This window comes from Lagenorhynchus albirostris, chromosome 18 (genome assembly GCF_949774975.1).
Source record: "Lagenorhynchus albirostris chromosome 18, mLagAlb1.1, whole genome shotgun sequence".
Classification (NCBI taxonomy): Eukaryota; Metazoa; Chordata; class Mammalia; order Artiodactyla; family Delphinidae; genus Lagenorhynchus; species Lagenorhynchus albirostris.
The window spans coordinates 24,554,722-24,580,128 of record NC_083112.1 but is presented as its reverse complement, the minus strand read 5'-3'; the positions used below and the strand labels follow the sequence as shown (position 1 = coordinate 24,580,128).

At 35.5% G+C, this 25,407-nt stretch overlaps 1 protein-coding gene across 3 annotated transcripts in view; it reads right to left on the bottom strand.

Annotated features, from left to right (window-relative positions):
* The window catches only part of VWA8 (von Willebrand factor A domain containing 8), a 366,706-nt gene that overhangs the window by 207,806 nt on the left and 133,493 nt on the right, over positions 1-25,407 (bottom strand). For all 3 annotated transcript variants that reach the window (XM_060128726.1, XM_060128728.1, XM_060128727.1), the window contains 5 exons: positions 22,957-23,125; positions 20,353-20,430; positions 16,139-16,254; positions 5,861-5,967; positions 2,745-2,851 (listed from right to left, as the gene is read on the bottom strand). In XM_060128726.1, the coding sequence (XP_059984709.1) occupies positions 2,745-2,851; positions 5,861-5,967; positions 16,139-16,254; positions 20,353-20,430; positions 22,957-23,125 (577 nt within the window). The remainder of the gene's footprint in view (positions 1-2,744; positions 2,852-5,860; positions 5,968-16,138; positions 16,255-20,352; positions 20,431-22,956; positions 23,126-25,407) is intronic.

The window sequence follows — 25,407 nt, the reverse complement described above, 5'->3', positions numbered from 1 at the left end:
GTGTGTGTGTGTTAATTACTGTATTAAGAAAGGCTTGACACGTGGTAGATATTTTTTTAAAGTTTTTCAAATCTAAAGCTCATTAGGCTTAAGAGCCTATTAATCTCTCTTTCTTCCAATTTCTCCTCCTTACTACTGCAAGTGTTAAGGTGGCTTGACTGAGTTCTGGGGTTTTTTTCCCCTTCTCTTTTTTATCTCTATGCTGTTTGCTACATACGTTGTTTTAAATAAAAGTTATTACATTTTGGAACATCTTAAGCCTTTTTGTAGAGCTTTTAAGCTTTTTACGTAGTGCTATGATGTTTATTACCACCTTCAAGCTTATTTCTTTTAGATGTTAGATGAAAATTCCTTTATGAGCCCATAAGATATTAAAGACGCAGTACTGCATTCTATTTGGGCTGGACTTGGTTTCTCTAAGGACAGTGCTACCAGTAATTCTCTGTCCTGTGTGAAATGTTTAGGTGAAGTCACATCTGGATCTCTGAGGACTGGAGCTGTTAGGGCACCGATCTATAATTCCTTCATGACAGATATAATAAAATAATACTCCTAATTGTGAACATTCAAAATCTTTTTCCTTCTTTCAGGAATTCACTCAACACATATTTATTCAACAGTCACTATGTGCCAGGCACTGTGCTATTTGCTAGAGACACAAAATTAAAATTAAAACAACAACAACAAGGCTTTATCTTAGTAGTGTGGAAAACATGTTTTAAAACATCAATTACAACACGGTGTGGCAAGGGGACCACAGGGTGTAGAACAAGATGGTATAGAAGCACCTAAATACTCAAGAGGCACTGAAGACCACTGTTTCAAAGGTGAAGTGCAACATAAAACACAATAATAATACGCAATAATAATATACGCAACAAAAGCAAATTTAATCAAGCCACCATTCCTAGAACTGGTACAGCTACAATTTTTCATTAATAGTTAATTCATAATGCTTTATGAAGAGAAGGTACGTTTGGAGACAGGCTGCAGAAAATCCCTCAGGGCCACTGTGTAAAGTTCACAGCAGCCCTGCGGTCCTCAACGTCTATGTCACAAACACCATGGCAACAGACACTGTGTTCAAGGGTACAATGGCCCTCCCTGCTACTGAATTTCCTACATTTTTATATGCTGGGAAGTCTTTTCAACCTTTGTTGCCATGGAGTTTTTCAAACTGTCACTTATGACAAAGTTTCCTGATTCTTATTTATTTATTTATTTATGGCTGTGTTGGGTCTTCATTGCTGCGTGCGGGGGCTACTCTGAGTTGTGGTGTGCAGGCTTCTCACTGCGGTGGCTTCTCTTGTTGTGAAGCAGGGACTGTAGGTGTGCGGGCTTCAGTAGTTGTGGTTTGCGGGTTCTAGAGTGCAGGCTCAGTAGTTGTGGTGCACGGGCTTAGTTGCTCCGCAGCATGTGGGATCTTCCCGGACCAGAGATAGAACCCGTGTCCCCTGCATTGGCAGGCGGATTCTTAACCGCTGTGCCACCAGAGAAATCTCCCTGATTCTTTTTTCTTTATGCCTTTCTACTACATGAACAGAGTGTGATACCATAAATGCTTGAAAATATTACATTTTCCTTGCCATCATGTTTTTGTCTTTGACAGGCAAGATTCTTTATTCCTTTGTGTCTTATAAGTAACCTTATTTTCTGTTCATTTGTCCACTGCTTGTATAAGAGCATTAATGCTCTGGAAGAAAAATAAAACCAATATTAGTTAATGGCCCATAGAATGAAGAATATAAAACAAATTCAGGTTATGCCTTTTGCTAGGTCATAGATAATTATAATCTGGACAGATTTCAAAAACATTTAATCAAGACTTTTCCTGAGAAAGAAGAATTTGCTGAGATACCTTTTATTGTTAACATAATGTAGAGATATACATTCTGTTACCCATTGAACAAGAAATAGGATTGGGAAATAGCAGATAAAGAAATTCTTTAATTTACTTTAATTCTCTAATTCCTTAATATAGTGAAAATGGTAAGTAGAAGTTCTTCAAACATAATTTGTAAATGTAGGATTATTATTTACATGCAGAATAGTGACCAAATATTAGAGAAAATTTTAAGTATGGTTTTTATTATAAAATAAATACATAAGCACTTCACAGAAAATCTGGAAAAGAAAAAATCTTTTTATATTATGGGTAATTTTCTCTGGAAAAAATTCTTATTAAAGTGAACATCTATAAATTAGCTTTCTGGGTACACACTTATTTCTGTGTCTTAGTGGAAGCTCATAATTATTGGTTAGTTTACAAGTGGAAAATAATCTATCCTCCTTTCTTAAAAAAAGATAAGAAAAAGTAAAGACTAGAAAAATACTAGGAATTTTTGGGAAAAGGAAAGAAACGTGAGGAAAAGAATGCATAGGACACATCCCTTTTTGAATTACTTGAAATGATTTAACAGGAACGCAAAAGAGAAGATGAATATTAGTGCCTTTTGTTTTTAATTTAATAATATATTTATTTTATTTATTAAAGTATAGTTATGTCTGCATTTAAAATTTATTACTCTAATCATTGCAGCAACTCTTCCAATTCTCAAGTAACTCTGGGAAGAGTTTATAATTTTACAACGACTTAATAAAAGATGTTTTGACTGTCACCTCATTCTGCATCATCTGAATTGAACTGAGCAAATTACAAACATAAACATCAGTTTCACTTGAATTGGGGTTAATTACCACAATGTAAGAGGGATATATCCACGAATGCAAAGTCCTGCTCTTACCTGGATGTTGTCATAGAACAGAACATCAGGCACTTTCATTTTCTCATGGGCATTATAGATCGGTGCACTAACAGCTCCAATCCTCAGAGATCCAGATGTGACTTCACCTAAACATTTCACACAGGACAGAGAATTACTGGTAGCACTGTCCTCAGAGAAGCCAAGTCCAGCCCAAATAGAATGAGTACTGCATCTTTAATACCTTGTGGGCTCATCAAGGAATTTTCATCTAACATCTAAAAGAAATAAGCTTGAAGGTGGTAATAAAACATCATAGCACTACGTAAAAAGCTTAAAAGCTCTACAAAAAGGCTTAAGATGTTCCAAAATGTAATAACTTTTATTTAAAACAACGTATGTAGCAAAAAAGAGATAAAAAAGAGATAAAAAAGAGATAAAAAAGAGAAAAAAAACCCCACAACTCAGTCAAGCCACCTTTATGAGCTTGTTTGGTCAGAAACTCTAAAATACATAAATTTGAAAGCTCTGAAGTACCTTGAATATAATTTTTTTAGGACCCACCCATTGAAAAACCCCATAGGAGAGTCCCCTAGAGCTCTAGCTAAAAATATAGATGAACCAACTGACCCCAGACCTCTCAAATTACTATTTTTAGGAATGGTCCAGGAGATCTGTACTTCCAAATATGCACCACAGGTGCTACAGTTATTCTGTGATAATCATTATTGTATTGTCCCCTATTTGCTTTAAACAGTTGGTCTAGGATAGAATATGAGCTCCTTGAAGCCAGGGAGCTAAGTAATAAATTTATGTCAGGGTACATATCTCACATGTATTCCCTACAGAAAGGAGATACACATGCTCACTACCTGACATATTCCAAGGTCAATAATAATAACATAATAGTAGTAGTTGTTGTAGTAGTACTGACCATAATAGAAGCTATCATTTACTGAGGACCTTAGCTTCAGCTCATTGTTTTCTCATATAATTTCATGGAAATCTCTTAACAATAAGACAAGAATTATGAGGAAGCTAAGAAGAACATAAATTAAATAATTTGCTTAAAATCACCCAGCTAGTATGGGTAGAGCTAAAAACAGAATTTAGTATAGTCCGATATTCTTTCTGCAATGTGGACTCTAACTAATATTCCATCCTGCGGAAATACCCGAGCAAGCAGACAGACAATTACAGTGCCTTAAGCAACTGACCCATCTTTTTTTCCTCCTATTTCAAATAAGAAAATTGCTGTTTTTGTGCTAAAACATTTTGAAAGACAAGGAGAGAAAGCAACATTTGCATCTATGGAGTACCGTGAACAATTGTGAGCTAAAAATAATTAAACTGTCACCCTGTTTAATCACTGCTGAGTGCTACACATTTGCCAAAGCACAGTAGACCTCTCCCTCCAATATTTCTTTGCCATTTTCCTTCTATTCACAAGTTCTATAGGGAAGGAAAACATGAACTGCTGTGCTGAGAAGTTACTATTTATTGACTACTTTCAGGTCTCTGAAATAGACCCAATATAAAACTGTAAAGGGAAAGACCAGGATTGCATCAGTGAATTTACTGCATACTTGTATGTTGAGATGACACGCATGATTTCAGGTTCAAACAGCATTTGATACCATCTACAGTTTAGTTTATGGAGGATATCTATTCAGTACATTTAGTGCTTTAGGATGATTTAATTCACTCAACTAATGTTTATTGCTAAAATTTCAGGCTAGAAAAGGGAAATGAACGAACGGTGATGCTAGTACTTCCCTGGGAGAAAGCTGGCTAGCTATCTTCTGAGAAATCTCATAGGATGGCATTATTTTGGTACATTTGTCAAGGCCTTCAGTCTGGTAGGCTCAAAACTTGATTTTATCATTATGACTGAGGGCAAACCTAACTCTCAGGAGAACATTAAAGACATATATTTTGATCTATTCATAAATTCTGATATATAAAACCAGAACTGCAATATTACATTGCAATGAAAACTGCAAATTTCATAGAGACTATATGATACACCAGTTGCCATATCAGCAGTTTATATAGACGGAGCCTTGCGTGGAAAGCCAAATCCTCATCAGAAGGTTTTTCGGTGAAACTTATCCTCTGAACAAGGAGAATGAATTACATGAATTCTCTACAACAGAGATGATATTAAAACTGAATGGGACCAGATGAATCAAAAGTTGCTTAGCTTAGGCTCCTTACCTCCTATGCAAGGCTTAGATGGGGACTGCTAACACTGGCCTGTTGCCAAGACTAAACAATCTATAGTCTGAATGATGCAGTCTTTCTTTGGATACGTTAAACCATTCAAGTAAGTAATGTTCTGAATCTCCAAATACCAGAGTTATTCTGTCTCTTTGAGTTGGCTCTGCGTATCTGTACCCAGATCCATCAGTATGTTGAATTTATAATTTTACTCTAAAAAAGTCACCTATTTCCTTAACATCAAATTCTTATCTCGATGTAGCCCCAACTATTAAAAACATCTATAAAGAGAGCCACAATAAGTCCTCCCTTTAGAGAGTGATCACACATTGGATATTTTGATAAGACAGGTAATTACCCTCAAAAAACAGAGAACCTTTCATTGTGCTCTAAGTGAAGAATAGGGTACTTTTACAGGAAGATCTAAACTTCCCCAAAACTCTAAATTACACTTATGGCTATCAAGAAGAAAAGTACCACAGAAGACAATACGGGTGGAAATGAAAGGAGGAAGAAGGCATGAAATGGGACTCTGAATATCAGTTTAGTCTACATCAACCTAGGATAGTTTCCAAAACATGACATGTAGGACACTGGTAGTCCCCAAAATGTAAATCTTGTGCAAAGAAAACAGATTGCTAGAACCTGTGGTGAAATATACATTTGGAATAAAAGGTAAAACAAAATTACATGTTTATTTACAGTAGGAATTCTCTGAGCCTTTAATATATTCATGTCAATTGCAACTCTTGGGGGAGGAACTATATCTGGTATCTGGAAACATTTTTTTTAAAATAAAAGATTCATTTTTTCAACGCAATACGTAAAACAAGATGGGTAGAAACCAAAAACATTTTTAATTGAAATTAAAATAATACACAATACAAATGCTTAATAAATATCATTTCACTTAAAAAAGAAACAAATCAAATGCTTACATTTGTAATCCTCCAATTCTGGCTCCAGGTTATTATCAGTACTTATTTCTATTGCAGCATCTGCCAGATTTTTTTCTAATGCTGACCTTGCAAGGCTTGGTAAAAACCTGGTGGGGTGGGAAGGATGGATTGATGAAGTCAAAGCTTTCTGTGATTCCCAAATACCTTTTGACACTTAGACAGACAGACTCACTCACTCTCTCTTACTAATTATAACGAATTAAGGATGATCAGTCTTGATCTGTGAAAGCTAGATAATAAAATATTTCAGAATAAATATAAACTTCAAGTATGTGTGAAGATGAAGTATGTTTGTTGAATCACCTTTAATAAAGAAAACTAATGTGTAATTAGCAGTATTTGTTTATATACAACATTTTGCAGGACAAGAATGAAAATAACTTGCTTTTTAAAATGGATTTAGTATACCTCATACATCTTATGTAATGGCTATTCAAATTTTCTTAAATAGATAAAACAACCACAATTTAACCTACTTCAGATTGGCAATCAAAAATTCAGATTAGTGGAGTTGGATTAATGAGGTTTTCTTTATTTTCTAATAAAAATTATTAGATGACTTCCAGATTATTCAGCTTGATTTTTCCTTCCATTTAAAAAATATACCTGTTTATCTCTTCTATATGTACGTTGTCAAAACAACTATCTTCTGAGTGACAGAGGCATTCTTCATTTACAATTCCATTGTATGAACATGACGGGCTTAGAACATGAAAACAGAGTTTCCCTCACGCATAAATAAAGTTATATCCGGAATTTATGATCACAAGTGAGCCCACAGAACTGCTTTTTAATCCATGGTTGCCTGTACTACATTACTATAAACTAACCCTATGTTTCAAATAAACACACTAAAAACATACACTTCTCATTTAGGTTTTCCATAGCTCTAAATCTTTGGTGGTTCCCATAGCCTTGAGTATAAGCTTTAATAAAAGAGATGTTGGAAATCAGAAGAAAGCTGGAGTAGCAATTCTCATATCAGACAAAACAGACTTTAAAACAAAGACTATTACAAGAGACAAAGAAGGACACTACATAATGATCAAGGGATCAATCCAAGAAGAAGATATAACAATTGTAAATATTTATGCACCCAACACAGGAGCACCTCAATACATAAGGCAAATAATAAGAGCCATAAAAGGGAAAATCAACAGTAACACAATCAAATTAGGGGACTTTAACACCCCACTTTCACCAATGGACAAAATGAAAACAAATAAGGAAATGCAAGCTTTAAATGATACATTAAATAAGATGGACTTAATCGATACTTATAGTACATTCCATCCAAAAGCAACAGAATACACTCTCTTCTCAAGTGCTCATGGAACATTCTTCAGGATAGATCATATCTTGGGTCACAAAACAAGCCTTGGTAAAATTAAGAAAATTGAAATCATATCAAGTATCTTTTCCGACCACAACGCTATGAGACTAGATATCAATTACAGGAAAAAGTCTGTAAAAACTACAAACACATGGAGGCTAAACAATACACTACTTAATAACCAAGAGATCACTGAAGAAATCAAAGAGGAAATCAAAAAATACCTAGAAACGAATGACAATGAAAACACGACGACCCAAAACCTATGGGATGCAGCAAAAGCAGTTCTAAGAGGGAAGTTTATAGCAATACAATTCTACCTTAAGAAACAAGAAAAATCTCAAATAAACAACCTAACCTTACACCTAAAGCAATTAGAGAAAGAAGAGCAAAAAAAACCCAAAGTTAGCAGAAGGAAAGAAATCATAAAGATCAGATCAGAAATAAATGAAACGAAATGAAGGAAATGATAGGAAAGATCAATAAAACTAAAAGCTAGTTCTTTGAGAAGATAAACAAAATTGATAAACCATTAGCCAGACTCATCAAGAAAAAAAGGGAGAAGACTCAAATCAATAGAATTAGAAATGAAAAAGGGGAGGTAACAAATGACACTGTAGAAATACAAAGGATCATGAGAGATTACTACAAGCAACTCTAGGCCAATAAAATGGACAACCTGGAAGAAATGGAAAAATTCTTAGAAATGCACAACCTTCTGAGACTGAACCAGGAAGAAATCGAAAATATGAGCAGACTAATCACAAGCACTGATATTGAAACTGTGATTAAAAATCTTCCAACAAACAAAAGCCCAGATGGCTTCACAGGAGAATTCTATCAAACATTTAGAGAAGAGCTAACACCTATCCTGCTCAAACTCTTCCAAAATATAGCAGAGGAAGGAGCACTCCCAAACTCATTCTACAAGGCCACCATCACCTTGATACCAAAATCAGACAAAGAAGCCACAATAAAAGAAAACTACAGACCAATATCACTGATGAACATAGATGCAAAAATCCTCAACAAAATATTAGCAAACAGAATCCAACAGCACATGAAAAGGATTATACACCATGATCAAGTGGGATTTATCCCAGGAATGCAAAGATTCTTCAATATACGCAAATAAGTCAATGTGATACACCATATTAACAAATTGAAAGAGAAAAACCATATGATCATCTCAACAGATACAGAGAAAGCTTTTGACAAAATTCAACACCCATTTATGATAAAAACGCTCCAGAAAGTAGGCATAGAGCAAACTTACCTCAACATAACAAAGGCCATATATGACAAACCCACAGCCAACATCATCCTCAGTGGTGAAACACTGAAACCATTTCCACTAAGATCACGAACAAGACAAGGTGGCCCACACTCACCACTACTATTCAACATAGTTTCAGAAGTTTTAGCCACAGCAATCAGAGAAGTAAAAGAAATAAAAGGAATCCAAATCGGAAAAGAAGAAGTAAAGCTGTCACTGTTTCCAGATGACATGATACTATACATAGAGAATCCTAAAGATGCTACCAGAAAACTACTAGAGCTAATCAATGAATGTGGTAAAGTGGCAGGATACAAAATTAACGCACAGAAATCTCTGGCATTCCTATATACTAATGATGAAAAATATGAAAGTGAAATTAAGAAAACACTCCCATTTACCATTGCAACAAAAAGAATAAAATACCTAGGAATAAACCTCCCTAACGAGACAAAAGACCTGTATGCAGAAAATTATAAGTCACTGATGATAGAAGTTAAGGATGATACAAATAGATGGAAAGATATACCATTTTCTTGGATTGGAAGAATCAACATTGTGAAAATGACTCTACTACCCAATGCAATCTACAGATTCAATGCAATCCCTATCAAACTACCAACGGCATTTTTCACAGAACTAGAGCAAAAAATTTCACAATTTGTATGGAAACACAAAACACCCCGAATAGCCAAAGCAATCCTGATAAAGAAAAACGGAGCTGGAGGAATCAGGCTCCGGGACTTCAGACTATACTACAAAGGTACAGTAATCAAGACAGTATGGCACTGGCACAAAAACAGAAATATAGGTCAATGGAACAGGATAGAAAGCCCAGAGATAAACCCACACACATATGATCACCTTATCTTTGATAAAGGAGGTAAGAATATACAGTGGAGAAAAGACAGCCTCTTCAATAAGTGCTCCTGGGAAAGTTGGAGAGCTACATGTAAAAGAATGAAATTAGAACACTCCCTAATACCATACACAAAAATAAACTCAAAATGGATTAAAGACCTACATGTAAGGCCAGACACTATCAAACTCTTAGAGGAAAATATAGGCAGAACACTTTATGACATAAATCACAGCAAGATCCTATTTGACCCACCTCCTAGGGAAATGGAAATAAAAACAAAAATAAACAAATGAGACCTAATGAAACTTCAAAACAGCTTTTGCACAGCAAAGGAAACCATAAACAAGACGAAAAGACACACTTCAGAATGGGAGAAAATATTTGCAAATGAAGCAACTGACAAAGGCTTAATCTCCAAATTTACAAGTAGGTCATGCAGCTCAATATCAATAAAACAAACAACCCAATCCAAAAATGGGCAGAAGACCTAAATAGACATTTCTCCAAAGAAGATATACAGATGGTCAACAAACATATGAAAAAATGTTCAACATCATTAATCATTCAAGAAATGCAAATCAAAACTACAATGCGATACCATCTCACACGGTCAGAATGGCCATCATCAAAAAATCTACAAATAATAAATGCTGGACAGGGTGTGGAGACAAGGGAACTCTCATACACTGTTGGTGGGAATATAAATTGATACAGTCACTATGGAGAACAGTATGGAGGTTCCTTAAAAAACTAAAATAGAACTATCATACGACCCAGCAATCCAACTATTGGGCATATACCCTGAGAAAACCATAATTCAAAAAGAGTCATGTACCACAATGTTCATTGCAGTTCTATTTACAATAGCCAGGACATGGAAGCAACCTAAGTGTCCATCGACAGATGAATGGATAAAGAAGATGTGGCACATATATACAATGGAATATTAGTCATAAAAAGAAATGAAATTGAGTTATTTGTAGTGAGGTGGATGGACCTAGAGTCTGTCACACAGAGTGAAGTAAGTCAGAAAGAGATAAACAAATACCATATACTAACACATATATATGGAATCTAAAAAAAAAAAAAAAGTGGTCATGAAGAACCTAGAGGCAAGACAGGAATAAAGATGCAGACATCCTAGAGAATGGGCTTGAGGACACAGGGAGGGGGAAGGGTAAGCTGCGACAAAATGAGAGAGTGGTAGTCTATATATGTACATATATACACTACCAAATGTAAAATAGATAGCTAGTGGGAAGCAGTCGCACAGCACAGGGAGATCAGCTCGGTGTTTTGTGACCAGCTAGAAGGGTGGGATAGGGAGGGTGAGCGGGAGGGAGACACAAAAAGAAGAGATATAGGGATATATGTATATCTATAACTGATTCACTCTGTTATAAAGCAGAAACTAGCACACCACTGTAAGTCAATTATACTCCAATAAAAATGTTAAAAAAAAAAAACACAAAAAACTCAACAGCAGTTTTTAAGCCAAACATTCCTGAACAGTCTTTTCTGCAAACAAAATCATTCTTCAGGAAAACAAAAAATTCACACCCACAATAATCATTATACTCATTTAACACTGTGTATTAGTTCTAGCAGGCTTATAACTTTAAAAAATTAATTAGCTAATAACTTAAACAGTGGAAATTTTATATAGTTGTTATTCATTTTATGTCACAAGGGAATTTTGAAAAATACTGTACAGAAACTAAGTTTTTGATGAATGGAAAATTTCCTCATAACCTCAATGTCAAAGGTAGTTAATCTTCATTTCTGATTAAATTCTTATAACTCTGCCCCAAATTTCTATGCTAAGGGATCATCACCCCACGATTTTCCAAAAGTAAATAATTTAATGTAATGCAAAATACTTGAATGGAGTAAAACTCTTTTTATAGGGATTTCTAGTTAACTCTTCCACAGTAAAGTAATTTTTGGAATACAGAATACCTGATATCTTCTTAACCTTGTAAGTTTTCTTCCTTTTGGCCTCTTAGGTTTTCAACTATCTAAAATGAATTACGCATCTAGCTCCAAGACTTGATGCACATATTATAGGCTATGAGAGGTGCTTAGGGAGCCATTTCCTCAGATGAAGAAATGTTCCAGTCAGAACTCAACTGGCATAAACAATACATAAATGAAAAATATTTTTAAAATTAAATTAACAACATAAAAGAGCCAAGCTAATATTTAATAAATTTAATGTTTAACAAATTTAGGCTAGAGAGTTTCTTTTGATTTTGTCTGCTTAATAATAGACTTCATGAATATAAATCATATTAAATTTTTGTTTTAAAATTTTCTATGAAATGTTTTTTGTTGTTCCTTCCTGCCATTGTGCTATCCTAAAGAGAAGGTTAATAAAAAGGCTTTTGACTCTGTAGCCTTGCTAAAGTCAACATATGATACATAAACAAGATAGCTGTTTTACTATTTGCAAAGGGTCATGGGGTGGTAACAAAATAGAATTTTACTGTGTTCAGTTGATAACAGTGGAAAAACGTATTATTTGATTCAGTGAAATATGTGTATGAATATGGAAAGTATTTTTTAGTTTTTAAATAGTTTTAACCATGAACTACTTCAAGCATACAGAAAATTACAGTATATTAAGTATTCTATTCATCTCTCTCTATCCCTGAAGCTAACTCTTACTCTGAAATTGGTGTATACCTTTCTTGTCCATATTTTTATTTTGTGGCATATGTATAAGTAAAAAATATATTGCACTTTTATTGTATTTAAACTTTTATATAAATGGCATCATATGCGAAATCTCCTCTTTCAAACTTTTGACTTGATGTTGTCATGATCCATATCTGTTGATACATGTAGATCTATTTCATTTTAACTGCTGTATAGTACCTCATTATATGAATATGTCAGTTTATATATTCATTCCCTACTGATGGACTGATAGGTTGTTTCCCATTTTTCATTCTTAGAAACAATGATGCAATGAACATTCTTCGACATGCTTCCTTATACATACATGTAAATCTATCTCTAAGGTGATTATCAAGAAGTAGAATTGTCAATTCATAGAGTATTAATATATTAAGGCATAAAGATACTGTAAGATCACCCCCAAACTGACAAGACTTCCATCCCAACAGCAGTCATGAAATTCCATTTCATTCTGCTCATGGAAAATGCTATTTTTACAGGTAGAAATTGTAAAAGTATAAAATGATAGCGGATTATTGTTTTAAATGTCATTTTCCCTGATCAATAGTAAGTTGAGCATCTTTTCAAATGTTTGTTGGTTACCTGAATTAACTTTTCCTGCACATCTATTAATCCTCTTGCCATTTAGAGGTGATGCTTTTATCTCATTAATTTGCATACTTTATAGTTCCTGAATAGCAATCCTTTTGAGATTAGAAATCTTGTGAAACATCTCTTAGTTTGTGGCTTATAACTTGTAGAGTGGCTTATGGTGTTTTTGTCATATGTCTGGATTTTACATTTCTGTATGGGAATAAAGTGGATATTTTTTATTTTTAACCATTTATCGACAAGTCCATCCATTCCCACACTAATTCATAATGCTACCTCTAACATATACTAAGTTCCCAGAAATATGTGGGGCTGTTTCAGGGCTCTGTAGTCTATTCTAATGGTCTATTTGTCTTTTCTAGCACCGATACCACACTTAAAATGCAAATCAAAACTACAATGAGATATCATCTCACACCAGTCAGAATGGCCATCATCAAAAAATCTAGAAACAATAAATGCTGGAGAGGGTGTGGAGAAAAAGGAACACTCTTGCACTGCTGGTGGGAATGTGAATTGGTTCAGCCACTATGGAGAACAGTATGGAGGTTCCTTAAAAAACTACAAATAGAACTACCATATGACCCAGCAACCCCACTACTGGGCATATACCCTGAGAAAACCAAAATTCAAAAAGAGTCATGTACCAAAATGTTCATTACAGCTCTATTTACAATAGCCCGGAGATGGAAACAACCTAAGTGCCCATCATCGGATGAATGGATAAAGAAGGTGTGGCACATATATACAATGGAATATTACTCAGCCATAAAAAGAAACGAAATTGAGCTATTTGTAATGAGGTGGATAGACCTAGAGTCTGTCATACAGAGTGAAGTAAGTCAGAAAGGAAAAGACAAATACTGTATACTAACACATATATATGGAATTTAAGAAAAAAAAATGTCATGAAGAACCTAGGGGTAAGACAGGAATAAAGACGCAGACCTACTGGAGAACGGACTTGAGGATATGGGGAGGGGGAAGGGTGAGCTGTGACAGGGCGAGAGAGAGTCATGGACATATACACACTAACAAACGTAGAAGGTAGATAGCTAGTGGGAAGCAGCCGCATGGCACAGGGATATTGGCTCGGTGCTTTGTGACAGCCTGGAGGGGTGGGATAGGGAGGGTGGGAGGGAGGGAGACGCAAGAGGGAAGACATATGGGAACATATGTGTATGTATAACTGATTCACTTTGTTATAAAGCAGAAACTAACACACCATTGTAAAGCAATTATACCCCAATAAAGATGTTAAAAAATAAATAAATAAATATAACTTTATAATGGATCTTCATATCTGATGGAGAAAGCACACCACTTAAATCTTCCTTAAAATTTCTTTGGATATTATTGGCCCTTTATATTAATTTCGAGATCAGCTTGTCTAATTCAATATAACCTTGGTTGTATTTGACCAAATTATATCTACGTATCAACTTGGGGGGGAAACAAACAGCCTGACAATACTTAATATTCCCTTTCATGAACATAGTACAGTTTCCCATTTCCCACAGCTATCTTTTATAGCTTTTAATAAAGATTTATGTTTTTCTCCATAAAAGCATTATATGTCACTCATTAGATTTATTCTTAGATGCTCAAAGCTTTCTATTATTATTTTGAATGGTATTATTTTTAAAAATTAGACTTCCTTATTGATTTTTGCTGGAATATAGGAATATCACTGACTTGGGTGCATAAGTAATCTCATTATATTTTATTTGTTCTAATATGTAGTTTATATGTAGCTTCTTTTGAATTTTTTATGTAGCCAATCATATAATCTTTAGCCAATCTAAAAGTATAGAAAGGTGACATTCCTGTTTTGTTCCTAACTCTAAAGGGAATGAGCCAAGTATTTTACCATAAGAATGTTCGCTATAAAGTTTTAGTAGATACCCTTTATCAGATTAAAGAATTTCCGTCCATTCATGGTTAACTAAGAATATTTTTGGCTTATTTTTGCTTTGGCTTGTTTTTAAGTTTGGCTGTTGAGTTTTATCCAATCCTTTTTACTGATTTATTTAAATGATATTCTTCTCAGTAATATGTTAATATGGTGAATTTTAAAAAAGAATAGTAAATCTTCACATTCTTGAGATAACTCCAAATTGCTCATAATTTATTTATATATATAAATAAATTATATATATCATATAAATATATATGATATATATTTAGCTACAATTGGATTTCATTTAGGATTTTCCTACACATTCCATGAATTTGATTTATAATTTTCCTTTCATACATTATTCTTGTCTGGTTTAGGCATCAAGATTATGCTAGACTCAGAGTGAATTGTTTTGTTTTCACTGTTTGCTCTCTAGAACGGTCTCTAGAATGCTTTGTGTATGATTATTTCATTCATTCCAAAGTATTATTTTCCCTTAGGCTCCGAAACTGTTTGTATTACTTGGCATTGACTATTTACTTCTATTAATACACATCTATAACCAAGTTCTGACTAAGGAAACACTGGGTAGATAATGAATCTTTCTGTATATATTGGGTTGCCCAAAAAGAACGAACTTTTTGGCCAACCCAATAATTTCTTCAGTTCATGAGCCTAAAAAGTAGGCAATTGAAGCATGTTTTTTTCTAATTTTCATTTGGAAGCCTAATATTAATCTACTTAAAAGAAAAGGAGAATCAACTTTATTATTTCTCATAATTATTAGTTATTCAAAGAAGTACCCCAAAGACACTGGAAACAAACCTCATTTTAGCCTCATTTCACCACAGAACAAATTCAAGTTGCAACATAAGGAGCTTACTTTAACTACAAGAAAAATTGTCCATTAAGCTGAAAACTTATAGAGGGCAGTTAGAGATCCTCCTAAGCTGAATATAGATTCTCTTTTAATTCCTTTAATATATCAAGGAATGAATGGACAACAGTTATAACCACCATAAAAATAATTACCAGATCATATGAAAAGAGTCTAAAAGAAATCTCCAGGTCTATCGGACATTGCTATTAATCTTTTCTTATTATTCTTTTAAAATAGTTTCATGCAAGTATGGTTCTGTAAGGAAATTATATAAGCTGATGCTTTATTAATAATTTCCAAACAAGTATGAAAAATATTAGTGTAGACTGAAAAGATGTTAGTTTTGTCAAATTTGGGCGACAGGACAGTACTACCAAGCATGGAAAGTTCCAGTGCAAATTTGGGAGGTGCTAAGTACATAAGAGCACTCGCTCAGAAGACACATGAGCCAGTGTTCAACTATCAAACCTACTTTTACTTATTTACTACTGTCTGATTTGAGTAAGTGACTTAGTTTTCTCATCTATAAAAATCTCTTTATTACTATGCCTAAGTAAGGTAATATATGTTGTAAAAACTGAACACAAGGCTGAAATAGCTACATATTCAGACTGATACTTTTTCCAGACCTGTGAGTACAGACTCTGAAACTTACGTCACTGTTTTAGCAAAGACCCAGAAAGTTGAATTCAGTGAGAAAGGAGAATATGGTTACCTGGAAAGACAGGCTTTAGTGACAGCACTGTGAAGATTTTCGTTAGGGTACTGTGACAGCCGACGAGAAATCCTCAACAGCTGTCTGGTAGAAAGGGATGCTGCCAATGACTGCGCCTACCAAAAGGCAAAGACAGGCTGTTAAGAGTCTTGTTGCAACTTGCTGAAAGTCCCTTTGGATGGGTATCATAGCAGAATTCATTATTCCTAAGGACAAGGCCAAACTTAAAATAAATATGTACTGCTAATGAATTACAAATAAAATAAACAGAAACCAATTTACACTTAAAACATCCTTAAAGACATTTTTAAAAAATTCCATAAAAACTATTTATTAATTAAATTCAATTAAAGTACTGTGCATACATGTTTTTTTTTTGGGGGGGAGGAGGCTGGATGGAGGAAAGATGTTACATTGTACAGATTGAACCTGACTTACAAATAGCCCTTATGTACAATTAACCATTTGTTCTTTTTTTTTTTCCTGCTTACACAAAGCCAAACTGTTAAGATGGGCAGAAATGCTTACAGTTTTAAGTAAATCTATGACTTCTGAAATAGAAAAAAGGAGTTGTGGACAATTTAGCCTTCTGATTATAGAGGTGTCAACCAGTTGTCACTTGGGGGGCAGCTTACAGTTTGGAATCCTTCTCTGACACTGTCAGAATAATTTCCCTTTGTGTTCTTACTCTTCCCCAAATCCCATTAATAGAGCTGCTAGTATAGAACTCAGGACATGGTAAGTACCAATGAATATTTGTTGACTTGAATTTGAAATTACCTTAGCAGGCAGCATAATGTAATAGTAAAGTTTATAAGCTTTGGAGTCAGACAAATCAGTCTTCCATTTATTAGCTGTGTGATTCTGGCAAGTTTCTTAATCTCTTGAAGCCCCAGTTTCCTCATGGTGCACATGGGCTCAGTAGTTGCAGCATGCGGGCCCTAGAGCACACAAGCTTCAGTAATTGTGGCGCATGGGCTCAGTAGTTGCGGCACGCAGGCTCTAGAGTACGCGGGCTTCAGTAGCGGTGGCGCGAGGGCTCAGTAGTTGTGGCTTGCGGGCTTAGCTGCTCCACAGCATGTGGGATCTTCCCAGACCAGGGATTGAACCTGTGTCTCCTGCATTGGCAGGTGGATTCTTAACCACTGCGCAACCAGGGAAGTCCAGCAATTATTATTTAAAGTCAGCCTCTTCAAAATGAAAAAAATCTAACAGAGGAAGGGAACGGGACCTACACATTAGTAGGAATCTAATGCATCAGATTATTACTCGCCTAATGTCTAACTAAGATCAGCAGCATTAGAAGATAGTGGTTTTCACTGAAAATCAAGAGAAGAGGAGAACTTTTGAAGTAAACTGGTCCACTGGTGGTGGTGGTGGGGAGGCACAGAAGAGACCAGGGTGAGATGTCACAGAGTCTGACAAGGGCAATAAAGTGGCCCTGAGCACCAGAGGAAATGGAGAAGGAGACTCTATTAAATTAACCGAGGATTCAGAATGGATGGTAGGAGGATGCCAAAACTACACTACGTTGTTTGTTCCTTTTATCACTTCGCTTAAGCCCATCTCTGTACATCCCAAGGAAGTAGAAAGTGAATTGGTTTCTCCTTTATCGTGTATTTCACAGCTCCATGAGATGTTGGACTGCTGTTATTAGCATTATATTTCAGCTACAACATGAGTTAAACACTCCTTTGGGGACTAGATTAGGAGCATGACCACCATTTATGACATATCCTTTTTTCTATTAAAAAACACGTTCTAAGTTACAAAGAACTCAAAAGCAAAACATTTGACTCAGACTTCTTCAACAAATTTGCATTCTAGACATGGAGACAATATTTACATATAAGAAAGCATAAATTGCAATTCAAAATAGCATATAATTTAATGTAAAAATAAGTGGAGCACTTGACAAAACTGCTATAGGGGCTTAAAATGTTCAAGTGGGTAGCAGAAATGCTATGAACAAAGGCACGAAAGCAACAGGAACAGAAATACAAGCAGAATGTGAGGAAACCAGCCCAGCTTTACTAGAGGGTCCTGCTGGAAAGCTTGCTCCCTAATATCAAAGACCCGTAAATCACTTTTTGAGGAGTTTGGCCCTTCTTCTAAAGGCAATAGGACTTAGTAACATGATTTTAGAAAGACTAAACTGGCAGGAATATACAAAGTAGTTTAAGGACAGAGAAAACTGAGACAGGAATCAGAAAGCTACTTCAGTTACCTACTTATAAAGAGAGAAAGTCCTACAGTAAGGTTACTGGCAATAAGAAGCGGGAGAAGGGATCAGACCAATGTTTCAAAGGACTTGGCAACTTATGGATACGAGAAAGAAGGACGGATGTGAGAAAGTAGGAAGAATTAAGGATAAGGTTGTTTCAGCCACTATGATCGAAAGTATTAGAAGTTAAATATGATAGTAATTCTCATCTTAATATTTGAGACCATGAAAAATTCCTATTTTAATCATGGAAAATGTATGACAAATGACTCCAACCAGAAGATTCTTATGACAAGAGTCCTATTAAACCATACAGTAACTTTCCAGGTTACAAAATTCTAACCTAATTCCAAACATGACACTGAATTCAGGCTTCACATTTCATTCCAGTGATCAGTAAGGACTTCTCATGAGTTTAAAAAATACCACATCAGGGCTTCCCTGGTGGCGCAGTGGTTGAGAGTCCGCCTGCCAATGCAGGGGACACGGGTTCGTGCCCCGGTCCGGGAGGATCCCACATGCCGCGGAGCAGCTGGGCCCGTGAGCCGTGGCCGCTGAGCCTGTGCGTCCGGAGCCTGTGCTCCGCAACGGGAGAGGCCACAACAGTGAGAGGCCCGCATACCGCAAAAAAAAAAAAAGAAAAAGAAAAAATACCACATCAGTTGATAATACCAAAATGCTTTGCAATAACATCCAGGATTAAATCAGAAAGAAGTTTAGCCACTTATGTGTTGAGTAAAGGGTTTGCTATTTCTGTTCTCACATTATTACCAACTGAAAATTGAGAATGTACTTTTAATTTAAAAATCCTAATGTACTTAACACTTATAATATCAAATTTCTAACTGCAGTTTTATCTTGCAAAAAAAGGGTGAGGATGTGAGCACATTCCCTTAGTTACCATGGTTATTCAGTTTAAGAGCACACCTCAAGGGTTTTTTTTTGGATTAACATGATTAATAATAGGAATTCAGCTTAAAAATATGAAAAGTCTTTTCAAAAATTATTAAAAATAAATTTTCTATTTTTCCTCATTTCTTTTATGAAAATGTAATGTTCTCTGGGAGAGAAAACTCCAGGGAAATCTACTAAATAAATTAATAACTAATTAATTAATTTATTCATGCACTCAGCAAACATTTGTTAATTTTCTAGTATGTGCCAGGCACCAGGATGGGACTTAGCTGGTGCAAGGACGCTCTGACCCTCCTTTGTCCCCCTGAAAGCAGGAAATGAATCTCCCATGAAACAGATACCCTCCCTGTACCAGGAGGGTAGAAAGCATCCTTATCACCAGAAATAGGAAATTTAGGACTGAGAAGGCTATATAAACCTTGTTTCTTCTTCACTTAATTACTACCCCAAGCCCAAACTTCTTTGTGTTGTCAGTTCTTCAGAATTTTATTGTTTCTTTGACTAAAAGGTATAAAAGCTACCTGCTTTGGTCACTTTTTGAGTTTCAGATTTTTATGGGGCTTCTGCATGTACAAAATTAAATTTGTTGTTTTTCTCCTATTAAACTGTGTCATGTCAATTTAATTATTAGGCTAGCCAAAGGACCTAGAACAAAAGAAGGTAAAAGTTTCCTGCCCCTATAACATCCCAAAATGTAAATACAATCCGAAATAGAGAATCAGTGAGGAAGAAGTTAGAAACTGAAGATAAAATTGCAGGCATTAACACAGAGGTGATACTTGAAGCCATAAGAATACATGAGATTGCTCAGCACAGGAGACAGAGAAGTAGACCCAAACCTCCTGGAATACCCAAGTACTCCCCTAAAGTTAAAAGTTGTTTTCTATGACACCAGCCATGAGGAGCTGGAAGAAATGTTAAAGTCATTGAAACAGTAAGATATATACATAGGAGAAAGCATAGCATAAGGAATAAATATATCAGCTTAAAAAATAGATTTTACAGCACTGAACTCTAAGAATATAAAGCAGCATGTCAACAACAGAAAATCCTATGGAAAATAACCCAGACTTACTGTTGGATCCTGTGTCTCTCTGAGTTTGTGTGTAAATGATAACAATTTGTCCAAAGCTTCCTGAGGCATATTTGGGACCTATTTTATAAGAGAATTAAGGAAAGAAAGAATAAATTGGGATATATGATCAATCAACCAGAAATTATGGCTACTTATCAAACAATATTAGAATTATAATTTTTGAAATCTCTGATTATAGGTATCATGTTTAACCTGTGGATAAATTTGCTTATTCATTTTCTCAGGAAACACATCTGCCTCTGCTTTCTCTTTAAGAATCAGGTAAAAAAGATGTGGTACATATATACAATTGAGTACTCCTCAGCCACAAAAAAGAATGAAATAATGCCGTTTGCAGCAACATGGATGCAACTAGAGATTATCATACTAAATGAAGTAAGTCAGAAAGAGAAAGACAAACACTGTATGAGATCACTTATATGTGGAATCTAAAATATGACAAATGAACCTATCTATGAAACAGAAACAGAATCACAGACATAGAGAATAGACTTGCCAAAGGGGAGAAGGGTGGGAAAGGGATGGATTGGGAGTTTGGGATTAGCAGATGCAAACTGGCATATATAGAATGGATGAACAACAAGGTCCTTCTGTATAGCACAGGGAACTATATTCAATATCCTGTGATAAACCATAATGAAAAAGAATGTGAAAAAGAATGTATATATATGTATAACTGAGTACCTTGCTGTACAGCAGTAATTAACACAATATTATAAATCAACTACACTTCAATTAAAAAAAGAAAAAGAATCAGGTAATCAAAACCAGGCCACTCTTCATTTACAATTCCATCACCAGGACAAAACTGAAAGGAGCCTCTAACCAATTAAAAACTGGCACCGAGTGTACCCATAAGCAACTTTTCATCTATTATATCCTTTTTTGTTAGCTTCAACTCTAATTTAGGCACTTTTCTTACTGAAACCAAACTCCTTCATTTAGTAGTAATCTTATATCTATGTCTACTAAGAGATGTAAGGTATCCTTGTATAAAGGGCGGTTGCTCAAGCTGTCCACTTTTTCAAGGACTTTAAAACCACATACCTGGTGGGTGGGGAAAGGATGGATTGGGAGTTTGGGATTAGTAGATGCAAACTATTATACAGAGAATGGATAAACAACAAGGTCCTACTGTATAGCACAGGGAATTATATTCAATATCCTGTGATAAACCATAATGGAAAAGAATACGAATAAGAATGTATATATATGTATTACTGAATCACTTTGCTGTACAGTAGAAATTAACACAACATTGTAAATCAACTATACTTCATTAAGATAAATAAATAAATAAAAACCAACCACATACCTGAGGGGCATGATCTATTTATCAATGAACGCTGAAGAACAGTTGCCCCAAAACATACACTGATTGCTTTTAAGTACACCAATTTTAAACTAATTAAATATGTATTTGTATTGAATAATAAGAAATTTTTACATAAATAATCACAAGTTTAAAATTTTAATTTAAAAAGAACAGGAGTTGTTACAACAATGACTGGTATCACGTGACTATTTCAGAAATAAACTGCTCAGGGTTTCTTTGGGCATTTAAGTAATTGGAACTTTTAAAATTTGAAGCTCTATTCACTACATACTCATTTATTCTTTAAATCAATCCTGTGATGTAAGAAGTAGTATCATCCCCATCTTCAGATGAAGAGCCTACAGTTGAGTAATTTACCCACGATCTAGAAGCTAATCAGTAGTGGATTTGACATTTAAAGGGAAGCTATTTGACTTTAAAGCTTATGCCCTTATCCACAACCATGCTCATAAGACCTAAAATTAATTCATTCATTCTGGTATTTCAAAGGGGATGAGCGCATTTATGTAAAAAGTTAATTATTAGTGATCTAGAATAGTACTGTCCAATAGAACTCTCTATGATGATGGCAATGTTCTTTATCTATGCTATCGGCCACTTGAAATAAGACTGAGAAACTGAATTTTTGAATTTGATTTAATGTGGCTAGTGCTACTACACTGAATAGTGCAGCTCTAGAACTCCAAACGTGCTAAACACAGTGCTTGGTTAAGGCAGACAATGCAATAATAGTTTACATACACGACAAGCCACTAGACAACTAATCAGTTAAGTATAGGATATATTACAATCCCCAGGGGACCACTACTTAGTATTTTCTACAAAATCTAAGGAACTAAAATATATTTGGCCTCTCCTAATAGTAGGAACTTAAAATTCAGTCACCTTCGGCTGAATATAAAAGGAAAAGGAATCCCCAAACTGCCTCCACATGAGGAAAACGGAGAGATAGCCTAACATTCATGGTTCTCAAAGTGTGGTCCCCAGACCAGCAGCTGTCAGCATCACCTTTAGAAGTGCAAATTCTCATGTTCCATCCCAGAACCACCGACTTGGCAATCTGTCATTTAACAAGCCCTCCAGATGAGTTTGAAAAATGTTGACATCTGAGAATCATTTTATGAGGAAATCTGGAAATTAACAGTGAGAAAAAGCCCAAAATATCCAACTCTGCTCAAGCAGGTGTCACAAAGACCTTAAAAAGAGAAAAGCTGAAGGCAACAGGCTAGAGCTGGCCTCACTCTTACCATTTCCTTAATCACTTGGATTTCTTCACTTTTGACAAGTGGTTTCATGTAATGGAAAAAGAACATGGTTAAGAATTCTGGTCCCAGCCACTGCTGTGCCGTGCTTCCAGTAACAGGGGGTTCTGCTAAGGCAATGATTCTGAAGGAGGGGTGGACAGGAAAAATCGATCTAAAAGGAAAAAAAAAATTTTCAAAACATAACCTTTCATGTTAGAAATTAGGACATGGTAGCTAAAGCCTAGCCAATAATAAGGCTGTACTACAGTTAAAGCTATTATCCAAAGAACAAGCTTTGAAAAAACAGGTCAGGGCACTCTAAAAACCTAAGATTAAAACAAAAGAAGAATCACCAACCATTAATATTTATGAGGTACCACATCCACTGATGAAACTCCATCCCTGGTACAAAGCACCGTTTTGGATATGTTGTTATACTTACGATAAATTTTCTCCATAGTCCCTTGAAACATAACCCCAAACAGTCCATATTCATTTCATAGGTCCCCTGTGTTTATTCAAAATCTCCTGTCTTGCAAGGAACCCACTCTATGTCAACCACAGAAATACCAAGAAGTATGATTCAGGATAAGAAGACTTTTTATAATATAGAAAATTTAAGGAGCATACAGGATTGGATTAAAATTAAACTTTGGATTGGCAATAAGAATACTTAGGTCTTAAAAAGGTAGAGAAAAGTGAACTTCTATATAACTCACTCTTTTGTCATTTTATAGGAAACAATATGATTTTTAAAGTAATCTCTTTGATAAATCTCTGCTAGGGAATCTGAAGATGTAAATATTCTAGGACACACAGAGGAATAAAATAAGACTTCCCATGCTTTGTGAAATGACTTGAGTAGTTTTTGAAGAAGGAGCTAGAAACCCTTTATCATGATCTAATCATGAGTAATATCCTCAGTTCTTATCTATTTTCAAAATTGCAGGGCAAATAGACTTTTTGAGGGTTATATCATCCTTGCTGAGAAAGGAGAGGTGAAACTCAAACACTTGCGAAGATCTTCAGAAAAACCAAAATAAAGGGACCTAAATGGCGTTTCTTCATTGCCATTAACTATCGTGGTAGAACTCAAGTTATGTGATTGGGCAGTGAAAATATCAGGAGACAGGACATGTGTAGAAAGAATCAAATAAATACTCTGAAGATTTCAGATAAGAAAAAGTCCTCCCAATAGAAAAGGTAGGTCCACTGAGTCCCTGACTGCATGATCTGTAATCTTAGGGGGTGACAGCATAATTTGTAAGTCAGGGAAAAGCAATTTTTAGAAATGGTCATATGAAAAGTCTGGATGAATTCCTAAAAGCTACCAAATACCATTTCATTTCTCTGGGTAGGAAAAAAAAAAAAAAAAGACTTCTTTTCCCCAAGCATGGCACGGGGATGATCTGTTCAAAGGAGTTGTTTCTAGGAAAAGAGGAAAGGATAACACAGATAATGCCTGAAAGTCCTGAGGATAACACGATCACTCATGATTGCTAGTAATTAGACAGTCACCTAACAGAACCTGGACAGAGAAAATTCTATGATCTGAAAGCTAAAAGGAAAGGTTATTCCATTTTCCACTTCTGCTAAGTGATTTGCTATAATCCAGAAAAGTCTGCTTCATGGCCCAGCAACAGATGTTGGATTCATCCTTGATCCTCCTCTCTCCTAGCCGGGACAAAAGAAGGTGGCAGAGACAGAGCCTGCTTATTTGTGCTTTGTTCAAAAGTAAAGCTGCAAATGTAATTTTTTACTCAAGACAGTGAGGGATACTAAATAAGGGAATAAACAAAGCCAAAATCCAATAAGCAAGCCAAAAGAGGAAGTCCAATTTACACCTTAAACCAATAGGTCAGGAAAAGGTACCATAGATGAGCTGTAAATTCAGGCCTAGAAGAACAATTAACATGAAAGCAAGCTAGGTGGTTTTAACTAATATAGGGGGATGGTTATTGCTTATGACATGCATTGTCTGTGGCTTGCTTTCTGGTACTGACTCTAGCAGGGTACCCAAATGAGCTGGATAAAAGTAAAGGGGAAAGGGGCTTCCCTGGTGGCGCAGTGGTTGAGAGTCCGCCTGCCGATGCAGGGGACATGGGTTCGTGCCCTGGTCCGGGAAGATCCCACATGCCGCAGAGCGGCTGGGCCCGTGAGCCACGGCCGCTGAGCCTGCGCGTCCGAAGCCTGTGCTCCGCAACGGGAGAGGCCACAACAGTGAGAGGCCCGCGTACACCCCCCCCCAAAAAAAAAAAAAATTAAAGGGGGCAGTTTGTTAGACAGCTGATGTTGACAGGCAGAGAAGTGTATGCTGACAATAAAAACAGCCATCAAAGTACTGAATAACAGGATGAGAAGGATCTTTTTGTTTGTTAGGATCTCCGCAAAGGCTTCCTTACATATAAATAGGTCATATGGAAAGTCATTTCCTAATGAAGCTAGGTTCTCCAA